Source organism: Mustelus asterias, chromosome 4 (assembly GCF_964213995.1).
Source record: "Mustelus asterias chromosome 4, sMusAst1.hap1.1, whole genome shotgun sequence".
NCBI lineage: Eukaryota > Metazoa > Chordata > Chondrichthyes > Carcharhiniformes > Triakidae > Mustelus > Mustelus asterias.
Window position 1 is genome coordinate 25570716 of NC_135804.1, and position 23910 is coordinate 25594625.

Here is a 23910-nt window from a genome sequence, read left to right on the forward strand (position 1 = left end):
ACAAATAGAACCTCCCCCCACCTCAGCAGACATGGGAACCCTCCCCCCACCCTTCATGACACTGGGTGCCAGGGGCATAAGACTGTAAGATTTTGGAGCAGAATTAAACCATTCGGCCCATTGAGTCTGCTCTGTCATTCAATCATGGCTGATATGATTCTCAACCCCATTCTCCTGCCTTCTCCCCTTAACCCTTAATCCCCTTATTGATCAAGAACCTATCTATCTCTGTCTTAAAGACACTCAATGACATATTCCAGTGCCAGGGGGCAATGAGAGTGGGCAGTGCCAGGGTACTACCAAGCCATGTCCTTCTTCCCTGGGGAATATACTTACCCATGTTCCTCCGAGAGTTCCATTCACCTGGTTCGCGTTTTGCAAAACCAGTGGTAAACCTTGCTGATGTGACATGGGAATTCTTAATGTAGGGGATGATACAGTGGGAGAGCCGGCTAATAACTTTTCAAATTATGGAAATGGAGTTCCCAACCTTCCTGGATATGGACCTCTTTATGTCACTGGCAAGGGGCAGCGAATATCAGAAAATTAGATCTCGCTGGCAAGGTTCTTGTTTTTTAATTCACGCGGGACTTTGCACCTGCGTCACCATTTGCGCCTGTGGAAAACCTAGCTGCAACATCTTGGCCATGTGCTCTTTGTCTGTTAACCAATACTTCATCAATACTAGTATATTTCCCCCAATCCCGAGCACTCTAACTTTATTCACTAACCTATGTTTGATAGAATTTTTTGAGGAGGTAACTAAGTGTGTTGATGAAGGTAGGGCAGTTGATGTCATATACATGGATTTTAGTAAGGCGTTTGATAAGGTCCCCCATGGTCGGCTTATGATGAAAGTGAGGAGGTGTGGGATAGAGGGAAAGTTGGCCGATTGGATAGGTAACTGGCTGTCTGATCGAAGACAGAGGGTGGTGGTCGATGGAAAATTTTCGGATTGGAGGCAGGTTGCTAGCGGAGTGCCGCAGGGATCAGTGCTTGGTCCTCTGCTCTTTGTGATTTTTATTAATGACTTAGAGGAGGGGGCTGAAGGGTGGATCAGTAAATTTGCTGATGACACCAAGATTGGTGGAGTAGTGGATGAGGTGGAGGGCTGTTGTAGGCTGCAAAGAGACATAGATAGGATGCAAAGCTGGGCTGAAAAATGGCAAATGGAGTTTAACCCTGATAAATGTGAGGTGATTCATTTTGGTAGGACTAATTTAAATGTGGATTACAGGGTCAAAGGTCGGGTTCTGAAGACTGTGGAGGAACAGAGAGATCTTGGGGTTCATATCCACAGATCTCTAAAGGTTGCCACTCAAGTGGATAGAGCTGTGAAGAAGGCCTATAGTGTGTTAGCTTTTATTGACAGGGGGTTGGAGTTTAAGAGCTGTGGGGTTATGCTGCAACTGTACAGGACCTTGGTGAGACCATATTTGGAGTATTGTGTGCAGTTCTGGTCACCTCACTATAGGAAGGATGTGGAAGCGCTGGAAAGAGTGCAGAGGAGATTTACCAGGATGCTGCCTGGTTTGGAGGGTAGGTCTTATGAGGAAAGGTTGCGGGAGCTAGGGCTGTTCTCTCTGGAGCAGAGGAGGCTGAGGGGAGACTTAATAGAGGTTTATAAAATGATGAAGGGGATAGATAGAGTGAACGTTCAAAGACTATTTCCTCGGGTGGATGGAGCTATTACAAGGGGGCATAACTATAGGGTTCGTGGTGGGAGATACAGGAAGGATATCAGAGGTAGGTTCTTTACGCAGAAAGTGGTTGGGGTGTGGAATGGACTGCCTGCAGTGATAGTGGAGTCAGACACTTTAGGAACATTTAAGCGGTTATTGGATAGGCACATGGAGCACACCAGGATGATAGGGAGTGGGATAGCTTGATCTTGGTTTCAGATAAAGCTCGGCACAACATCGTGGGCCGAAGGGCCTGTTCTGTGCTGTACTGTTCTATGTTCTATGTTCTATGTGTAGCATTGATTAAGGAGAAACAGTGGCTGTGGTGTATTTGAATTTTCAGAAGGTTTTTGATAAGGACCTTATCAAAAACATTCTGAAAATTCAAATACACCACACCCACTATTTCTCCTTAATCAATGCTACACATAACATTCTCAAAAACTCGAACAACATGATTTTCCTTTCATTAATCCATGCTGACTGCCCAATTTAACCATTATTTTCTAAATGTCCCTTTATCACATCTTTTATAATGGATTGTAACATTCTACCAATCAGGGCGGCACGGTAGCACAGTGGTTAGCACTGCTGCTTCACAGCTCCAGGGTCCCGGGTTCGATTCCCGGCTCGGGTCACTGTCTGTGTGGAGTTTGCACATTCTCCTCGTGTCTGCGTGGGTTTCCTCCGGGTGCTCCGGTTTCCTCCCACAGTCCAAAGATGTGCGGGTTAGGTTGATTGGCCAGGTTAACAAAATTGCCCCTTAGAGTCCTGGGATGCGTAGGTTAGAGGGATTAGCGAGTAAATATGTGGGGTGGGATTGTGGTCGATGCAGACTCGATGGGCCGAATGGCCTCCTTCTGCACTGTAGGGTTTCTATGATTAATCACTGACATCAAACTAGCAGGTCTGCAATTCTCCCTCTTCCTCCCTCATTAAAATGCAGGGTGACATTTACTACTTCCCAGTCCAGAGGCACCTTCCCAGAATCTATAGCATTTTGAAAGGTAACCACCAATGCATCTATTGTCTCCATGGACACCTCTTTGGGATGAAGCTCATCTGGCTACAGGGGATTTATCAACCTACAATCCAGTTAACATTTCAAGTACCATCTATTTACAGATACTAATTTATTTTAGTTCCTCAGTTTCATTAGTCCCTTGCTCGCCTAATATTTCTGAAAGATTTTTTTGGTATCATCTTCCTGGAAGACAGATGCAAAAGTAACTGTTTAGTTTCTTTGCCATTTCCCTATTCCCCACGATAAATTCTCCTGCCCTCACCTGTAATGGGCCCACATTTGTCCGAACTAATCTTTTCCTTTTCGCTTACCTAAAGAAACTTTTCCAGTCTGCCTTTATGTTTCTTGTCAGCTTGCATTTATATATTCTCTTTTCCTTTTCTTTATCAGTTCCTTGGTCATCCTTTGCTCCCAATCCATTTTTTTTGGCATCCTGAAAAGCCATTTCCTTTGATCTAGTGCAATCTTTAACTGCTTTCATTAGCAACAATTGATTTACCTTAGCCTTCGGGTGTTTGTGCATGATAGGAATGTCTATCTGTTGCAGACCACCTAGTATTTCTGTCAATATTTGCTACTGCCTGTCCATCTTCAATTCAGTTAGTGTATTTTCCCAATTCATGATAGCTAACTTGTTTTTCATGCCTTCAAAGTTTCCTTTCTTCAAATTTAAGACCCTCATTAAAGAATGAACTATATTACATTCAGACTTAAGTGAAATATTATGGTCACTATTTCCTAAAGGTTCCTTTACGACAAGGTGATTAATTAGTCCTCTCCGATTACACAACACTAAATCCAAAATAGCACAATTTCTAGTTGGCTCTTCAAGGTGTTGCTCCAGAAACCCAGCTCAGTACACTCCAGGAAATTATCCCCCACAGTGTTAGTGCTGATTTGGTTAACCTAACCTATGTGTCAATTGAAGTTGCCCATTATTACTGTATTACCCATGTCACATATTTATCTAATTTCCTGATTTGTACTGATGTGTCCAACATTAGCACTACAGTTTCATGGCCTATGAACAATTCCCACCAATGCTTCTGCCCCTTGCTATTCCTTAGCTTCACCCAAACTAATTCCACATCTTGATCCTTCGATCTTGGATCTTACTAATGTACTGATCTTGTCCCTTATTAAGAGTGCTATTCCCCTCCTTTTCCTTTTTGTCTATTCCTTTAATATTCAGTTCCCAATCTTGGTCACCCTGTAACCACATCTCCATAATGACAATTAAATTATACTCATTTATCTCAATTTGCACATTCAAATCATCAACCCTTTTATGAATGCTATGTACATTCAGACAGAATGCCTTTAAATTTGTTTTTGAACTTTATTCTCTATTCTGATCTTATTTGATGGTTCTCTATGCTTCATCTGTCTTGTATTTTTACTTTCTACTTTTCTACTTCCTTTTGCCAGTTTGGCTACACTCAAATCTGAATTCCTTTTTAAGATCTCTTCTCCTCCTGCCAATCTTGTTTAAACCCTCCCCTGGAGTTATATCTACAGCCAGGGAAGCATGTGTTTGTTCCTCTAACTGAAGAATCCCTTATCCACTGCTGTTCTTCCCCTCTCCATCCTTGTCCCGGAAATAGCTGGGCAACGCATGGTGCCACAAACTTGGTTCTCGCTGCACTCCTCTGAGGAACCAATGTTCTCACAAACATCCAAACCGGGGAACCAATTTGTACAGGAGAATACTGCATTACCTATCTGGTTCTCTTGGACTGCCTGGTAGTCACCCAATTCACTTTTACCTCCATGCTCCTAATCCACGTAGCTCTCAGCCCTGCGGACGTGCCACAGTGACTGCAGCCATCACTCAAGCTCCAAAACCTGAAGCTCATGTATCTGCAGCTGGTTAAACTTCCTCCACATGTGTTCGTCTATGTCATTAGCAGTGTCCACGACTTCCCACATACCACAGGACATGCATTCAATGGAACTGAGCTGCCATGCCTTAACTGTGCTTCACTTCTGTTAACTTTCCTTTACGTAATTTCACTTATATCAACTTTATTTTATTTGGCCTTAACTTAATAAACCTTAGAACAGTCATAAACCTTACTAATACTGATAAATCCAATGAATACTTAAAACACTTCAGCTTTCAAACTTTACATTTCCCTAATTTCTAGTTGTTCCAAAGCCTTCCTCAGAGCAGAATCACCAGCCAATCAATTTATGGCTTTCCTGTAACGTCACTGTTCACTATATTTCAAACTCAGTGCTCTTTAGGACTCTCAGAAGTTCCTCTCCCCATTCTGTGAGTTTCTCCTGTAGGTCCACTTCTCCGCTCTGAAGGTGAAGTATGTAGGTTGTGTGCCCTGAGCAGCTTTTATCCACTCCCCGCTCTGTGAGTATCTCCCATAGGTCTCCCTCATCACTCCACTTCTTGATGGTGAATGACAAAAGGGGAGGTAACAATAGCGAATCAGTAGGTAAAGGTTACATTTGAGTTGTGAAAAATTGAGGTGTAATATGTTACGGCAAAAGTGGTTTCCTTGAATTACTGTTGATTGCATCATTGGAACAGTGAGTAGGTCCAAACATTCAGCTGACATGGATGATACTTCACCTCAGAATACTGATACAGTTACAAAGCAAATGCAAATTCTTTCCTCAGATAATGGCATCTTCCATCTTAATCACTGCACACATTTACCAACTCACAATGTGCAAGCTTTATAATTATTTTCTGTTATTACTTCAGGTACAGTTCAAGTAATATGAAAGCTAGCGTGGTTAATACCTTGGAGCCAAACCCATTTAGTTGCACGTTCCCAAATTCTACCGACTTTCAGAATATTTCCGATAAAGGTGCTCAATTACGGGTATGTACATGTTTACAGATCTTGATGACTCTAATGTCACATTGGGAATGACCTGCTTTGGGCTTCCTTGGTTGCGATCCTGCCAAAATGGCTTGTTATGTGTTAGCCCTACTCCCACGGAAGTGTTGATATGCAGTGGCTGTGTAAGTATTATTTATTTCTTTCTTTAATTCCCCTCAGTCCTCTCATAGAGTCATAGAGGTTTACAGCATGGAAACAGGCACTTTGGCCCAACTTGTCCATGCTGCCCTTTTTTTTAACCACTAAGCTAGTCCCAATTGCCCGCGTTTGGCCCATATCTCTCTATACCCATCTTACCCATGTAACTGTCTAAATGCTTTTTAAAAGACATAATTGTATCCGCCTCTACTACTACCTCTGGCAGCTTGTTCCAGGCAATCACCACTTTCTGTGTGAAAAAATTCCCCCTTTGGAACCTTTTGTATCTCTCCCTCTCACCCTAAACCTATGCCCTCTAGTTTTAGACTCTCCTATTTTTGGGAAAAGATGTTGGCTATCTAACTGATCTATGCCCCTCATTATTTTATACACTTCTGTAAGATCACCCCTAAACCTCCTACACTCCAGGCAAAAAAGTCCCAGTCTATTCAGCCTCTCCTTATAACTCAAACTATCAAGTCCTGGTAGCATCCTAGTAAATCTTTTCTGCATTCTTTTTGGTTAAATAATATCCTTTCTATAATAGGGTGACCAGAACGGTACACAGTATTCCAAGTATGGCCTTACTAATGTCTTGTAGAACTTCAACAAGACGTCCCAACTCCTGTATTCAATGTCCTGACCACTGGAACCAAGCATGCTGAATGCCTCCTTCACCACTCTGTCCACTTGTGACTCCACTCTCCTCCTTATTAGGGTAGAGTTTGCAGTTTTATGGACAGTGGTCATTCTCGATGCTTCATTCAAATGGCTGGAGGTTGGTGAGAATGTGTGAACCTGGCGAGGGAGTGGCATTAGGGTATTGAACTGTCAGGGCAGCTGGTGCTGTCCTATCAGCAACACATGTACATTTCTATCAGGATAGCTGGATGGCGATCAGCATCAGGAGGGATTTAAGTGGGAGCCTGAAAAATGATCGTTGAAAGGGCTCTGGATCTCACAGTAATCCTCATTCTTGTCCCAGCCCCACATTCAGATATGTATTCCTTTTTAAAAAGCTCACCCTTTTGGTGAAGATCTCCAGAAATCCCTCTAAGAAACATTGGTGTTGAGGGATCCTGTGCATGGTTTGCTTCATTTATGCAAAGACTCCATTTTAAGATATTTCTGCCTATGTAACTAACTCTGCGAAGCTTAAAAAATGAACTTGACTACATTTTAAAACTCAGAAGGCATGTCGGGTTTGCTAAAAGTTGACTGCATTTTTGAAAAGTATAATGCAAGCAAAACGGGCTTTTCATAAGCAACATCTGCGAGGCCTGTGTCTCCAAATTAGAGACAACATGTGACAAACCATTCCAATAACAAAGATAACGAGTGGCACATACTGTAGTTTCAGTTCTGTGTTTGCAGCTCCATTCAGCTTTGTTTTTGAGCTCTGTGTTCATGGTCAGTACAGGAGGCTGGCAGAAGCCTCTCTCTCCAGCTTTTCTCTTCCTTTTTGCTTTTGTAATGATTTAATTTTAAGTTCTGTTAAATAAATGAAATGCATTTAAACGCTGTACCAGTGCCAACTTCGTCTAGTCAAAGGAATGAATGGACCCTACAGTTGGTTCGATGACATGTACACCTCATCACCTGAATCTGCCCACCCCCCCGTGCAGCACTGTCCAGTTTTGGAATGGACTCCTAATTTGGATGTCAGGCCCCCTATTTGAAAATGCCAAGTGGCTAATGCCTGGTTCAGGTACAGGCCTGGACAACAAGAGCCCGGGGTACATGAACAACTGAACATGCCAGACACTGAGATGCCTATGGAATTTCGAGGCTGTTATCGTATCAGATTTGTTTTATCCCTCTGGCAATATATTATGAGATTTGGTTACTTTTCTACTTCTGTATATTGTGCTGTCAATTTCAGTAGGCTGTCCATCAATATTCTCCACCAATCCTCCTCCAATCTCTCTCTTAGGTTTGAGTCCCACCCCAAGACTTGATAGTCAATGAAAGTGCATTCATAACGTGGCTAAACAGGTTGAGTGTCAAATCCTTGAGTGGGAGAGACTCCTGGTCAGTCACGCTTGATGTGGAGTGATGCCCCTCAAGCTATAAGCCTCTGGCAACTGATTAGCGACTCGTTCCGGGAACTACAAGCTATGGAAACAGACTAAAGTTTGCCTTAATGCACCACTAGGTGCATGAAGAGAATTGGAATGTGTGCAGTTCCAAGGTATCTAATATTTCATTGGGCTGAGACCAATCCTTTACCGGAGAAATATAGAAACATAGAAAACAGGTGCAGGAGTAGGCCATTCGGCCCTTCGAGCCTGCACCTTCGTTCAATATGATCATGGTTGATCATGCGCTTTCAGTATCCCACTCCCACTTTCTCTCCATACCCCTTGATCTCTTTAGCCACAAGGGCCACGTCCAGCTCCCTTTTGAACATATCTAACAAACTGGCCCCAACAGCTTTCTGTGTAGAGAATTCCCTGGTTCACAACTCTGAATGAAGAAGTTCTTCCTCAGTCTTGAATGGCTTATTCTTAGACTGTGACCCCTAGTTCTGCGCTTCCCCAACATCGGGAACATTCTTCCCGCATCTAGCCTGTCCTGTCCCATCAGGATTTTATATGTTTCAATGAGATGCCCTATCATTCTTCTAAATTCCAGTGAGTACAAGCCCAGTCGATCCAGTCTCTCTTCATATGTCAGTCCTGCCATTCCAGGAATCAGTCTGGTGAACCTTCGGCTGGACTCCCTCAATAGCAAGAGTATCCTTCCTCAGACTAGGAGACCAAAACTGCACCCAGTACTCAAGGTGTGGCCTCACCAAGGCCCTGTAAGACACCTTTACTCCTATACTCAAATCCCCTTGCTATAAAGGCCAGCACGCCATTAGCTTTCCTCACCACTTGCTGTACCAGGTCACGTTGCACTTCCCCTTTTCCTAAACTGCCACCATTCAGATAATAATCTTCTATCCTGTTTTTGCCACCCAAATGGATAACCTCAAATTTATCCACATTATATTGCATTTGCCAAGTATTTGCCCACTCAGCCAGCCTGTCCAAGTCACCCTGCAGCCTCTTAGCATCCTCCTCACAGCACACACTGCCACCCAGCTTAGTGTCATCTGCAAATTTGGAGATGTTATATTCAATTCCTTCGTCCAAATCATTAATGTATATTGTGAATAGCTGGAGTCCCAGCACTGAATCCTGTGGTACTCCACTAGTCACTGCCTGTCACTATGAAAAGGACCCGTTTATTCCCGCTCTCTGCTTTCTGTCTGCCAACCAGTTCTCTATCCACGTCAATACATTGCCCCCAATACCATGAGCTTTAATTTTGCTCATTAATTTCTTGTGTGGGACCTTGTCAAAGGCCTTTTAAAAGTCTAGGTATACACTGGTTCACCCTTGACCACTCTACTGGTCACATTCTCAAAATATTCCAGAAGATTTGTCAAGCACGATTTCCCTTTAGTGAATCCAAGCTTAATTGGACCGATCCTGTCACTGCTTTCCAAATGCTTAGTTAGTACATCCTTAATAATGACTCCAGCATTTTCCCCACCACCAGTGTCAGACTAACTGGTCTATAATTCCCCATTTTCTCTCTCCCTCCTTTTTTAAAAAGTGGGGTTACATTAGCTACCCTCCATTCCACTGGAACTCTTCCAGAATGTATTGAATGCTGGAAAATGATCACTAATGCATCCACTATTTCTAGGGCCATTCCCTTGAATATTCTGGGATGCAGAGCATCAGGCCCTGGTGACTTATCGGGTTTTAATCCCAGCAATTTCCCCAATACAATTTCCTGACTAATAAGGATTTCCTTCAGTTCCTCCTTCATGCTAGACCCTCTGTCCCCTAGTATTTAGAACATAGAACAGTACAGCACAGAACAGGCCCTTCAGCCCACGATGTTGTGCCGAGCTTTATCTGAAACCAAGATCAAGCTATCCCACTCCCTATCATCCTGGTGTGCTCCATGTGCCTATCCAATAACCACTTAAATGTTCCTAAAGTGTCTGACTCCACTATCACTGCAGGCAGTCCATTCCACACCCCAACCACTCTCTGCGTAAAGAACCTACCTCTGATATCCTTCCTATATCTCCCACCATGAACCCTATAGTTATGCCCCCTTGTAATAGCTCCATCCACCCGAGGAAATAGTCTTTGAACGTTCACTCTATCTATCCCCTTCATCATTTTATAAACCTCTATTAAGTCTCCCCTCAGCCTCCTCCGCTCCAGAGAGAACAGCCCTAGCTCCCTAGACCTTTCCTCATAAGACCTACCCTCCAAACCAGGCAGCATCCTGGTAAATCTCCTTTGCACTCTTTCCAGAGCTTCCACATCCTTCTTATAGTGAGGTGACCAGAACTGCACACAATATTCCAAATGTGGTCTCACCAAGGTCCTGTACAGTTGCAGCATAACCCCACGGCTCTTAAACTCCAACCCCCTGTTAATAAAAGCTAACACACTATAGGCCTTCTTCACAGCTCTATCCACTTGAGTGGCAACCTTTAGAGATCTGTGGATATGGATCCCAAGATCTCTCTGTTCCTCCACAGTCTTCAGAACCCTACCTTTGACCCTGTAATCCACATTTAAATTAGTCCTACCAAAATGAATCACCTCACATTTATCAGGGTTAAACTCCATTTGCCATTTTTCAGCCCAGCTTTGCATCCTATCTATGTCTCTTTGCAGCCTACAACAGCCCTCCACCTCATCCACTACTCCACCAATCTTGGTGTCATCAGCAAATTTACTGATCCACCCTTCAGCCCCCTCCTCTAAGTCATTAATAAAAATCACAAAGAGCAGAGGACCAAGCACTGATCCCTGTGGCACTCCGCTAGCAACCTGCCTCCAGTGCGAAAATTTTCCATCCACCACCACCCTCTGTCTTCGATCAGACAACCAGTTACCTATCCAATCGGCCACCTTTCCCTCTATCCCACACCTCCTTACTTTCATCATAAGCCGACCATGGGGGACCTTATCAAATGCCTTACTAAAATCCATATATATGACATCACCTTCATCAACACACTTAGTTACCTCCTCAAAAAATTCAATCAAATTTGTGAGGCACGACTTGCCCTTCACGAATCCGTGCTGACTATCCCGGATTAATCCGCATCTTTCTAAATGGTCGTAAATCCCATCCCTAAGGACCTTTTCCATCAATTTATCAACCACCGAAGAAAGACTAACCGGTCTATAATTACCAGGGTCATTTCTATTCCCTTTCTTAAACAGAGGAACAACATTCGCCACTCTCCAGTCCTCTGGCACCATCCCCGTGGACAGCGAGGACCCAAAGATCAAAGCCAAAGGCTCTGCAATCTCATCCCTTGCCTCCCAAAGAATCCTAGGATATATTTCATCAGGCCCAGGGGACTTATCGACCTTCAGTTTATTCAAAACTACCAGTACATTAGCTCAATATTTCTGGGAGGTTATTTGTGTCCTCCTTAGTGAAGACAGATCCAAAGTATTTGTTCAGCTGGTCAGCCATCTCTTTGTTGTCCATTATGAATTTGCCTGATTCTAACTGTAAGGGACCTACATTTGTCTTCACCAGAAGCTATCAAGTAGCAAATAACTGAATTTTGCGTTCAGCAAATTTCCCAACTCCATTGATTTCTGTTTCTCTCGTGATCTCCACTGGATCACTGAACGCGGAGATTTGTTAATATTCCTTGTGGAGCACTTCAGTTAGGGAAATATTGTCCAGATTTACATAATACCCCTTTATTCTTCAAGGTGAATGAGATAATTAGTTTCTGTGCTGTTCATATTTAGCAGGAGATCACAAGGAAAAAGGCTTTCCTTTTTAACTATTGTATATTTGTCTTTTCAGGCTTGTTTTCTATAATGATTTATGTTTTGAAAATAAAAACTCATTATTTATAGACCAAATCCTTTGATTTTTAAGAGTATGTCTCTTAGAATCATAGAAACCCTACAGCACAGAAGAGACGATTCAGCCCATCGAGTCTGCACTGACTCTCTGACAAAGTATCTTATCCAGGCCCTCTCCCCCACCCTATCCCAATAACCCCACACATTTCCCATGGCTAATCCATCTAACCTACACAACCTGTGACACTAAGGGGCAATTTATCATGGCTAATCCACCTAACCTGCACGTCTTCGGACTGTGGGGGGAAACCAGAGCACCTGGAGGAAACGTGCAAATTCCACACAGTCACCCAAGGCCGTAATTGAACCCAGGTCCCTGGCGCTGTGAAGCAGCAGTGCTAACCACTGTGCCACCGTGCTGCCCTCTTGAGTTATGATACAATGGAGTTGGCACTATCATGCCAAACGAAGGGAAGCTCGGCGTCACGCTTGCAGACTGAGTGAAGGTGGTTCCACAAAGCCATCACTCAATCTGCTTTGGTTCTCCCTAACACAGAGATCACATCATGAGCAGTGAATAATGTATATATAATTGGAATAAATACAAGTCAATCATTTTGTGGTGTGTTGCCAGCCTTTTTGTAGTACACTCATTTCATCCTTTTGTTTTAAAGAATCTTTGTATCAGGTACACTCAAAGAATTCAAACATTTTGGTGCACTTGTGGGACCATCCAAGTATAATCCATGAAGGATTTGAGATAGAAATTACTGTCAGTGATGTTACCTTGTGTTCATACACAATACAATCACAGTATTGTTATGATGGAGCAAGGACATTCCCTGGCCAGCAATTTCTTAGTCTGCAAGCAACAGTCAGCAAATCATTGAAGGCAGGCTCGGCTTGGGAGTATTTCATATTTCGCTGGTGCTTTTACTGCTTATACCGTTCGGTATAAAGAGGCGGCTAGATATAGCACTTGGGGGCGAATGGGATCAAATATTCTGAGAGACTTCCTCTTTGCCGATGACTGCGCCCTGTATACTGGCTCAGAGCCAGAGATACAAGTCGGTATGGGCAAATTTTCCACGGCTTGTGACAACTTTGGACTCACCATCAACATTAAAAAGACTGAAGTCATGCACCAGCCTGCTCCTCATGCACCGTACACAGAACCCATAATCACAATCAAAGGGCAGAAACTACAGGCAGTGGATCTTGGCAGCGCCCTCTCCCAAACAGTGACTATTGATACAGAAGTTAACTGCAGAATAGCAAAGGCAAGTTCTGCTTTCGGTAGACTGCGTTCCACTGTATGGGAACGTCGAGGAATCAGCCCAACAATGAAACTGAAGGTCTACAGCACCGTGGTACTCACTACCCTCCTGTATGCCTGTGAAACATGGACTGTGTATCGAAGGCATGCAAGACAGCTCAATCATTTCCACATGACTTGTCTTCGCAGAATATTACGCATCAGATGGCAAGACAAAGTACCAGACACTGAAGTTCTCTCTAGAGCAAGTCTACCATCAGTCCACACACTGCTGATGAGAGCACAGACCCGGTGGGCAGGTCATGTCATCCGTATGCCGGACGAGCGCATACCCAAGCAGCTCCTTTTTGGGGAACTCTCTGCTGGAAGATGCTCGCATGGAGGGCAGAAGAAACGTTACAAAGACACACTCAAGGCCTCCCTGAAGTTGCTTGACATAGACACGACCACCTGGGAAACGCTGGCACAAAACCACCCTACCTGGCGCTGCCTCATCCACAAGGGCTGTCAAGCTTATGAAGCAAGGTGCAATGCTGAAGCACAACTTAAGCGCGAGCTGCGCAGGTCCAGAGCCACCAGCACAACAACTACAGTGCCTACACAAGTTTGCCCAATGTGTGCCAGGACACTCCGTGCCCGAATTGGCCTGATCTGTCATCTTCGGACACACCGCATCCAGCCTCATAATGACTAATGGTCGAGGTCCTCATCGACGACGATGGACGAACAACAATAAAGGGGCGACTAGATACAGCACTTGGGGGCGAATGGGATCAAAAGTTATGGGGAGAAAGCAGGATTAGGCTATTGAGTTGGACAATCAGCCATGATTGTGATGAATGGCGGAGCAGGCTCGAAGGGCCAAATGGCCTCCTCTTGCTCCTATATTCTATGTTTATGTTTCTATGCAAGAGAGTATCAATTATGCTGGCGGTAACAGTGAATGCTTAATCTGCTGATAAGAAATTCCTCTCTGATTAATTGCACTTTTTCCCATTTCCACCTTCAGATGATTAATTTTAAAGAAAATCCCTTCATCTGGATCGAGCAAAGTAACATCAGTGAATCTATGACCAATATATCTTTATCTTCAAATGGCACAGAATTAAAGATTAATAATATGTCCACCGACATTGAGGTAATTACAAATAATCCTGTAAAGAAAGCGATGACAGGCATATTGCAATTTGTCTTTGTTCATGTGTAGTTTTATTTTTACTCTTTTGACACCGATCGAATCTAATTAACTGTTGTTGCCATTCTTTTCCTTTTTAAGATTCTACTGCCCAGGTCAAACTCAAGCCAACTTTTCCCAGCTACATATACCACATTTATGAACCCAGTCATCTATAAGTTCCATGTAACTGATACTGAGTCGGCTATTGTAATCTCCGTAGAAAGCAAGCCTGTTACATCAGTTCAGCTGTATTTCAGCTATGCGTTCAAACCCAATGAGACACTATATGAATTTGAAACAAGTTTCGTTCCGCCAAACAATACAGAAGGTAAAATGATATCATTTGATTTTGTTACTATGAAAGCCATGAATGTGAATATCGTACTGGGAGATTGAGAACAGCTTCACAAGTTAAATTTTTGGCACCCAAGACTACGTGCCATATTCTTGGAAGGCAGGGTTAGAGGGCAGGGAAATATTTAGATCAAGAAAAAAGGAGGAAAGAGGAAAGTAGAGATGTGGGAAAGTAAGGGGACAGGGAAATGGACTGAGACAAGGAGCGGGAGAGAGAAGAGGTTATGGAGAAAAGAACCAACAGAGAGAAGGATGGAGGAGAGGGGCAGTAGCAATAAAGATAAGGGGCTGACCCCTTGGTCTATAAAGATTTCCAGCCCATCCTGCCGGTGGGATCGTCCCATCCCACTGAAGTCTACTCCCGCTGCGGGTTCCCTGACAGCGGGACGGGTAAGCCATGCAAAACGCCATGGACTTTGGTGGGACCAGAATATTCTGCCGGCAGCCAATGACAACCCGCCATTGCTGTGGAAAAACACACTGTGAATGGGGTGGCTGGAAAGTTCCGACCAAGGACGGGGAATAGGGTTGAGCACCGGAGGGTTGGATAGGAGGTAGAAAGTTATCAGGGAGGACAGGAGGAGGAGGATGGAGGAAAAGGGATGGCAAAACAGGAGGGGTGGGGTAAATATGTGGGAACATTCATGGGAGTGAATAGTTTCAAGCAGTGTGGAGGGTGCAGGCCGTGGGAAAATGTCTCCCTGCTCTCTGAGGAGGAGAGGGATTTAATTGGAGCAAGATTGCTTTCTCTATGCAGGAGCATTGGATTGTGTCTATCTGGACAGCACTATGCAGTGGGGCTCCTGTAGCCACCGCAACAAAGGTCAGAAGTTCAACTGCGGATGGAGTGCGAGGTGAGGTGGGAGTGGGAGGGGGGGTGTGGTGCGTGGTAGTGGTGGTGGAGGGTAGCCTGATGAAGACAAGAGACGCAATATGGAAGGGGGATTGTGCAGAGAATGGCGGTAAGGGTGGGGGCGCACCATGGCACACAGAGGGGCAAGGAGATGGATGAAGAAGATGAACAATGGAAGGCAGAAGGAAGACCAAGGGAAGAGAAGCTGGACCCCGACAAGGCTGCAAGATAAGCTCACAAATAAGGGGGCCAAAGGAATACCTCACCGTTTACTGGAAGGGTTTGCACAAAGACTCCAGATGCATTGGGTAGAGGTCCAAGTGGGGCATGAGTGCCTCGCAGGTGATGGGCATGGGGGTGGGGGGGAGGATGGCTGAATCAAGGAATGAACCTCTTCTTGAGGCTGCCAGCATTTTCGTTCTGGGTTGCTGACAACTACACAGTCTGGAGAAAACAGGTGGGCTGGAGAGGGTGATGTGCGGGTGTGATAATCCCCATGACATTCGTGCAAATCACTGATTGATCTCCCTTTGGGGTTCATTAAGTCTGAGCTCCCCGGTAACAGGCAATGCCTTGCCCAGCTAGAACTCATTACCTACACCTTTTATAAGGCAGACCCAGGACTGGGCCTGCTGAACTACTTGTCCCAGGCGTGGAGTACTGTGTGTATACGACAGTAGTTGTTTCACTTTGTATTCTGTGAATAAACTATTCTCCTTTCCAGTCTGGCTTCCTGAGTTATACAGTAAGAAGTCTAACAACACCAGGTTAAAGTCCAACAGGTTTATTTGGTAGCAAAAGCCACAAGCTTTCAGAGCCCCAAGCCCCTTCTCAAGTCCTCACTCACCTGAAGAAGGGGCTTGGGGCTCCGAAAGCTTGTGGCTTTTGCTACCAAATAAACCTGTTGGACTTTAACCTGGTGTTGCTAGACTTCTTACTGTGTTTACCCCAGTCCAACGCCGGCATCTCCACTTCCTGAGTTATAACAGTGGGACTGGTGTTTAAATATGGTGTCAGAACCTTTGAACCCACCAGCCTATGGCAGGCAGATGAATCAGCTGTTGACCAGCTAAGTGATTTGGGGGGAAACACGCTTGTGCATAATTAACAATCCCACATTCCGACCGGCGATACATGTGTCGCTGGAGTTGCCCGCCACGGCGCCTTGCCTCAATTCTGTCCTTAGATTCAGTACAGTATATGTGGCTTTTTATATATGCCATCTCTTCTTTAAGTTTTTATTTTGAATCTTACCTGGTAATAATAAATCATATGTTTTCCATTATTTATGTCTTTCCAGTCAAAGCCTTCAGTTGGGTAATAACTCCTGAAATGTTAATGGGCAGGAACGGTACTTGTTATTTAGCAGCCAAGCCTCTCCAACAGTCAAACATTTCACAGGCCAACAGTACAGATTTTATGATAAGTACCACCAGTACTAAATGTTTATATTGGGATGAAGTACAGCATCATTGGTCAACATATGGATGTAAGGTAAGAGAAGTGAAGCTTCAATACTATATTATACTTTGTAACTGATAAAAACATGGCTTATTCTAAGCTGCTACATGTTACAGGCCTCCATGCAGCATTGATGTAGCAAAATCACAAGTTATCAGTCCATCAGGTTGTACCTCGAAGCATTTTGACCAGTGCTTATCAGTAGCAGGCTTATGTTGTAAATGGAAAATAGCATTGCATCAAGCAAGAAAACTATTTGTGTATTTAAAACCTGTGCAACTGTGTTGATTCAGAATTTAGAAGGTGCTGAGATACTGACTGATTGCATTGTCATATTGTCACGGTGCCTGTATCTTATATGAGGACGTAAGAACTAGAAGCAGGAATAGGCAATTCAGCCCCTCGAGTCTGCTCTGCATTCAAATCGATCATGGCTGATCTCAACTCCACCTCCCTGCCTGTTCTCCATAACCCTTCAACCCATTACTAATTAAAAATCTGTCTATCCCCTCTTTGAATTTACTCAATGTCCCAGCATCCGCCGTACTCTGGGTCAATGAATTCCACAGATTCACAACCCTTTGGGAGAAGTAGTTTCTTCTCATCTCTGTTTTAAATCTGCTCCCACTTATCCTAAACTATGACCCCTTGTTCTAGATTGCCCCACAAGAGCAAGCATTCACTCTACATCTACCCTGTCAATCCCTTTAGTAACTTCTATATCTCAATTAAATCTCCCTTCATTCTTCAAAATTCTCGAGAGTATAGGCCTAAACTGCTCAATCTCTCTACAAATTTGTTTTCATGCTGGCAACATGTACAAAATAGGCAGGTAAGGATGTCAATCAATGCATAACTCTGATTTGACACCATCCCAGCTACTTGAGCTCAATGCCTCAGCTAACAGTGTCTCTTGATCACACACAACTAAACACACGTAGTCTCAACAACATATCAAAGGCATTAGTTCCAAAAACATACCTAATGTCCCTGCCTTAAGCATCTTACATTTTTTAACAGTTTAAAAAAAAATATTTAACCAGCAGAGAATATTCTAATTTACTGCATTCCCCCAATATTTTCCTGACAAGAAATATATAGAAATATTGTTGGCAAACAGACCAGCACTGAGTGTTACATTGTTCTCCATTCTGGCTGCTGGGACCAATCACCATTCCTATTCCAGAGAAAGTCAAACATGAATTACTATAAATTAGGACAAATTTCGATTTTCTCAAATGAACTGGGATTTACATGTTGTTCTTTAGTTTGGCGCTCCTCGCAAGCCTCCAGCCTACACAGAGGAGTTTCCTCCAGTCAATTTTCTAAGATAGAATTTGTCTTTCATTGGGTGGCACGGTGGCACGGTGGTTAGCACTGCTGCCTCACAGCACCAGGAACCTGGGTTCAATTCCCAGCTTGGGGTACTGTCTATGTGGAGTTTGCATGTTCTCCCTGTGTCTGCGTCTGTGTCTGTGTCTCCCTGTGTCTCCAGGTGCTCCGATTTCCTCCCATAGTCCGAAGATCTGCCGGTTAGGCTAATTGGCCATGATAAATTGGCCCTTAGTGTCAGGGAAATTAGCAGAATAAATAAGTGGGGTTATGGGGATAGGGCCTGGGTGGGATTGTGGTCGATGCAGACTTGATGGGCCAAATGGCCTCCTTCTGCACTGTAAGGATTCTATGATTCTATACTAAGAAAGAATGATACCTCTTTGTTCCATCTTTATCATGGTAGGTGGGTCCAAAATCAAATCAAAACAGAACGCAATGTCTTTGCAACCACTTTAGTTTATTTTCTACCTCTATCCTGGTCTTGCCCAATACGGTGGATGTCAAGGACACAGTCAAGTTATTTTCTCAGATCAAAGACAACTCTGTGGTGGTCTCGTTGCTGGCTGCCATTTTTGGAGTTTACATCATCCTGGTTATTTGGGCTCGAATGAAAGATAGACAGGATTTAACAAAGGTAAGAAACTGTTCATAAGATGCTGTAACTTTGAGATTTCAGTAACTGTTTGAATTACAAATTAAGAAACAGATGTAACAAAGTCATGTCAATTAGTATTTTCCACTTTAAAACCACAGTGGTTAGCACTGTTGCCTCACAGCATCAAAGATCTGGGTTCAATTCTTGACTTGGGTCTGCACGTTCTCCTCATATCTGTGTGGGTTTCCTCCCATAGTCTGAAAAATCCGCTTATTAGGCGAATTGGCCATGCTAAATTCTCCCTCAGTGCACCCGAACAGGTGCCAGAGTGTGGCAACTAGGGAATTTTCACAGTAACTTCATTGCAGTGTAAGTAAGCCTACTTGTGACTCTAACAAATAAACTTTTAAACTTGCAACCAAGCAATTTGAAAATGCTATTGTGCTTCAAAATGATGGAAATAAATGATCTGGTGATCTGGTGCTGGAAAAATGCAAGCTTCAATTTTTAATTCAATTGGTATTACAGGTCAGTTTGATGTTACCATGCACCAATATCATTTCGGTCAAAATACGATTATTTACTAATTTGTTTTAGTGAATATAATATTGAACGGAATGTGTTAAAGCAAGCTACTGTTTTACACCATGATAACCTCCCAGTGTACTGCTTAAAAACCCTGCTGCCTACTAAAAGGAAAGATCATGGGCGGGATTCTCCGGCCATTCATGCCAGTCGGTTTCTCTGGTCCTGCTGCAGAGATCTGGCTGAGTGCCAAATTCTCCGTCCTTGCTGACAGCAGCGGTGGGACGCGAGCAGCCGGAAAATCCTGGACTATGTCGTTTTCCTAACATCTATTTTGCACCAGTGAAAGTCAGCTTACAAGATTTTCGAACCATCAGTCAGTCTTACTAAACAATTTTATTTTGAATTGCCTATTCTAAGGCCTCTGATGATTCCACTTTGGTGTCAGCTTCTAAATGTTTCCACATTTTCTCCATTCCCTCCTCCATTCAGTGATCTTATTCACTGACGTGGAATTTCCTCTGAGCGCCTGATAAGATCAAGGGATCTTGCCAAGTGGGAATCATGGGCCATTGGTGAACTGATGTTCACATTTCAGCGATAAATGATCTAGAACAGCAACTATAACATCAGCCGTTGCACAGTCTTAAAAATAATTAATGACTAAACATAATGTTTTATATAAAAACCTAAACATTGCAATTTGGAAGCCATTGAATTGTCTTTGCTTAAAATCTGTCTTGCACATAGGTGAAAAAAACTGTCCTTGCCGATAATGATCCGTTTGCCAAATACCATTACTTGGTGAAAGTTTTCACTGGCCATCGACGAGGAGCAGGGACTTCATCTAAGGTCTGGCAAATGAAAAATACGAACGCTGTAGAACTGAAATGTTAATAGAGTAATGGGGAGCTTTAAAATAACCGACTGACATTCTGGCAAGAGTAAAGCAATTAGGAATTGAATGTCATAATTGGAGAGAGATGTCATTTTCACAAGTTGCAATCATTAGTATAACTGATTAAAGTTTTATATTATACTCTTGTTCCTTGAGTGTGAGCTGTTAAGAACATTCAAGGTGCTCATTCCTGGTTGGCCTGTGACAGTGAGTGTTGTCTTTGATGATCATAGATCGGGTAGGGGACCCAGGGTCAATAAAGGAGTTGTTATTTCTGCTTCCCAGAACTCCATAATAAAAATGCCTTTGACACATGTTCTGGTGCTCGCATTATGTATCGCTCTACATAATTGCCTGAGTTGTTTAGCAACACAGGCTGAAGTATGGCAGTGGACGGTGTGACATTATGGATATGCATGCACGTGAAAAACAACTTAGATCCAAAGTCGCAAATAATGTTTTTTGGAATGTCATGTGTCCAAATAAAGGTGGAATGAGACTAGGGAGGAGACAATGGGGATTATTATGTTCCCATAATTTGCTGTTCCTGCCTCCCCTTCATGGTGACAGAGGTTACAAGGCTGGATCATATTGTCAAAACAAGCTTGTTGCGTCCTGAGTGTGTGATGGGTGGGGGAAGGGGTGAGTGCACTACTTGTCCTGGATTATGTCATCGTGGTTCATCTATCCTAGTGAGTGGGAAATATTTCATCACACTACTCCCTTAGCAATCCGATTCCACTTTCCCTTCCCTCCAGACCTGACTTGCTGAAACTGGAAGACGCCCCAGGATTCCTTTCCAAGCATTAAAATGAGCCTGTTACTAAATTATCTGCCCACATTAGCCCAATAATGGGAGCGCATAGCCTGCACCACTGCCATTAAATAGGCCTCAGACTGGTGTCCTTGTATACCAGTCACTGAAGGTAAGCATGCATGTGCAGCAGGCGATAATAAGGTTTGTTGGCCTTCATAGCGAGAGGATTTGATTACAGGAGCAGGGATGTCTTGACAAAATTATACAAGGCCTTGGTAAGGCCACACCTCGAATGTGTGCAGTTTGGTCTCCTTATCTAAGTAAGACTATTCTTGCTCTAGAGGGAGTGCAGCGAAGTTTATCAGACTGATTCCTGGGATGGCATGACTGACGTATGAGGAGAGATTGAGTCAGTTAGGATTGTATTCACTGGAGTTCAGAAGAATAAGGGCAGATCTCATAGAAACCTATAAAATTCTAACAGGATTAGACAAGGCAGATGCAGGAAGGATGTTCCCAATGATGGCGGTGTCCAGAACCAGGAGTCACAGTCTGAGGATACAGGGTAAACCTTTTAGGACTGAGATGAGGAGAAATTTCTTCACTCAGAGTGTGGTCAGCCTGTGGAATTCACTACCACAGAAAGTAGTTGAGGCCAAAACATTGTATGTTTTTAAGAAGGAGTTAGGTATGGCTCTTGGAGTGAAGGGGCTCAAGGGGTATGTGGGGGGGCGGGGTAGCGGAGATGAGATCAAACTATTGAGTTGGATGATCAGCTCCTCTCTTGCTCCTATTTTCCATGTTTCTGTGATGTCATTGCTTTGTTTCTGCCAATATTAAAGTGTACAGTCTTGGTGTTGCCATTCTTCTGGACTTGAATGAAAACAGCTTGATGGCCTATTAAGGATGCATGGACGGCCGCCATTGTAGGCAAACTTGGATTATAATATTCCAGCACAACTGAAGAGACCAACCTTTCCGTGATACGTTTATTACCATGATGTTCAATTAACCCATTTCACTACAGTCCCTTCACAGTCTACAGGGAATTGAACAGCAAGAATTTGCATTGATATTTAGCGGCCTTTATTACAGAAACATATCCCAGGGTGCTTCAGCTGTAGGAGCTGTGCCGGTATCAGCAGGAAGTGAGGTGTCACCAGCATGCACAGGTAGCCGAGGGAATTAGTTCTTGCCTGAATTCAATGAAAATGGTGCAAAGTGGTTGAAGGGAACAACTCAGCACGATCAGAGAATGGTTGTGTGCGATGGCATTCATAGATGCGCCATTGAGTCATACCAAACTTTCTTATGTACTTGCCACAACTTTCCTGGATGATTTACTGATCCTTTCTTGTCACTAGGCCCAGAACATTACTCTCATTTAGATTTCAAGTGGACCTCAGCTTATTTCCCCACTCGTAATAATATGTAAGGTTCAAGCTCATCGCCATTGCTGAGCTGAAAGATGGGAATTTAATCGTTGTCGATGTATAACAAATGTCTTTGTTCACTTACGCAGGTGGTAATGACTCTCTATGGTTCAGCAGGCCAGAGTGATTCCCATCATTTGACTGACCCAAAGAAACCATTATTTCAGCAAGGTTCAGTAGATGAGTTTCTCCTTGCCACTCCCTTCCCACTGGGCAATCTCAACAGCATTAGAGTGTGGCACAATAATTCAGGATCCAGTCCGTCCTGGTAAATGTCACTTATTGATTCTTTCCTTGGTGCTTTCACTATCCTGTGTTCTTTTCCAAGGTACATGCTTTGCTGATTTGTTGACAGTTTCAAATCTGATGAAGTTTAACTTGCAACTTATAAGATGACCACTGGATGGATTCATTTAAAAAATTTATGCAACATCTCTTTAACTGCAGGTACATCAGCCACGTAATTATACAAGATCCTGAAACAGGGGAACAGTGGTACTTTTTCTGCAATTGCTGGTTAGCTGTTGACATTGGAGAGTTTGTCCTCGACCAAACCTTCCCTCTTGCTTCTGAGGCAGAAATGAAAGATTTTGGGTAAAACTCTGATTCTCCTTATGAGTAATTTTGTTCATGGATTATTTCACTGTTTCAGTTCTGGGCCAAGTGGATACACTTAGTTGAGGTGTCAGCTCAGTAATGGATGAATGCAGATCAGAAATTCATCTCATGCCTTCTAAACTCTGTCGTAATCAACCTAGCTTGACTATACCATCAGTAGACTCAGATTTTGTTGTTATTAATGGAATCTTAATTTGGCATTTTATATTTTGTAAATGCTAAATTTAAATAATCGGAAATTCAAATACCTATCTCCTATCCCGGAGGATGACACACTTACACATTAACCCTATCCTTGTCGGCCTGCATTGGCTACCAGTCTTTCACTGATTTTAATTTAAAATTCTCATTCTTGTGTTTAAATCCCTTCATGGCTTTTCCGCCTCCTGTACCTCCCCCCAAATTCTGAAATCAGAAATGGCACTGAAAATAAAAAGGAATGATAGATTGCGAAAATAAAAATGCTTGCTGGAAATACAGCCAACTCTGGAGTTTTTTATTCTTATGAATCTGGCCTCTTCCGAATCCCCACCTCTTGTTGCCTCCCCACTGAATGTGCTGCCTCTCAGTCCCATGCTCCAGAATTTCCTCTGTGGATCTCTCAGCCTCCCAGCTCACTTTCTGTTACTCCTTAAAATCTGCCTATTTAACCAAGCAAATGATCATCTTTCCGGGAATCTCTTTCTTTTTTGCCTCTTTATCAATTTTTGTCTTTGATTATGCCTCTGTGAAATGCCATGGGGCATTTGTTCCACAATCAAGGCATTACATGAATCAAGGACATTGTTGACATCAACACTGGACAAGATTTTATTGTAGCAATGAGTCAACGGGAAGGGTGTTATTGCATCAACTTGGTTTGTGGGCTTGGCTAAGTTTGAATTGCATCAAACTTCACCTGAGATAGAACTACAGTCTGAGTCATCCACTCAATATCCCCATGACATCCCTGCAAATTTTTACTCTCCTTTCTGGTGAGGCTTTAATTAATGTGTTTACAAATCCTCAAGTTTTTGTTATTCATTCATGAGTCTTGGGTATCGCTGGCTGGCCAGCATTTATTGCCCA

The 23910-nt window shown here is 43.4% G+C and overlaps 1 protein-coding gene across 1 annotated transcript in view; it reads left to right on the top strand.

Moving 5' to 3' along the window:
- Positions 1 to 23910, top strand: part of LOC144493078 (polycystin-1-like protein 2) — a 91223-nt gene that overhangs the window by 25890 nt on the left and 41423 nt on the right. Inside the window, exons 11-18 of the mRNA XM_078211951.1 lie at positions 5429 to 5549; positions 13846 to 13974; positions 14113 to 14341; positions 16521 to 16714; positions 18420 to 18650; positions 19887 to 19988; positions 22314 to 22492; positions 22672 to 22818. Of these exons, the coding sequence (XP_078068077.1) occupies positions 5429 to 5549; positions 13846 to 13974; positions 14113 to 14341; positions 16521 to 16714; positions 18420 to 18650; positions 19887 to 19988; positions 22314 to 22492; positions 22672 to 22818 (1332 nt within the window). The remainder of the gene's footprint in view (positions 1 to 5428; positions 5550 to 13845; positions 13975 to 14112; positions 14342 to 16520; positions 16715 to 18419; positions 18651 to 19886; positions 19989 to 22313; positions 22493 to 22671; positions 22819 to 23910) is intronic.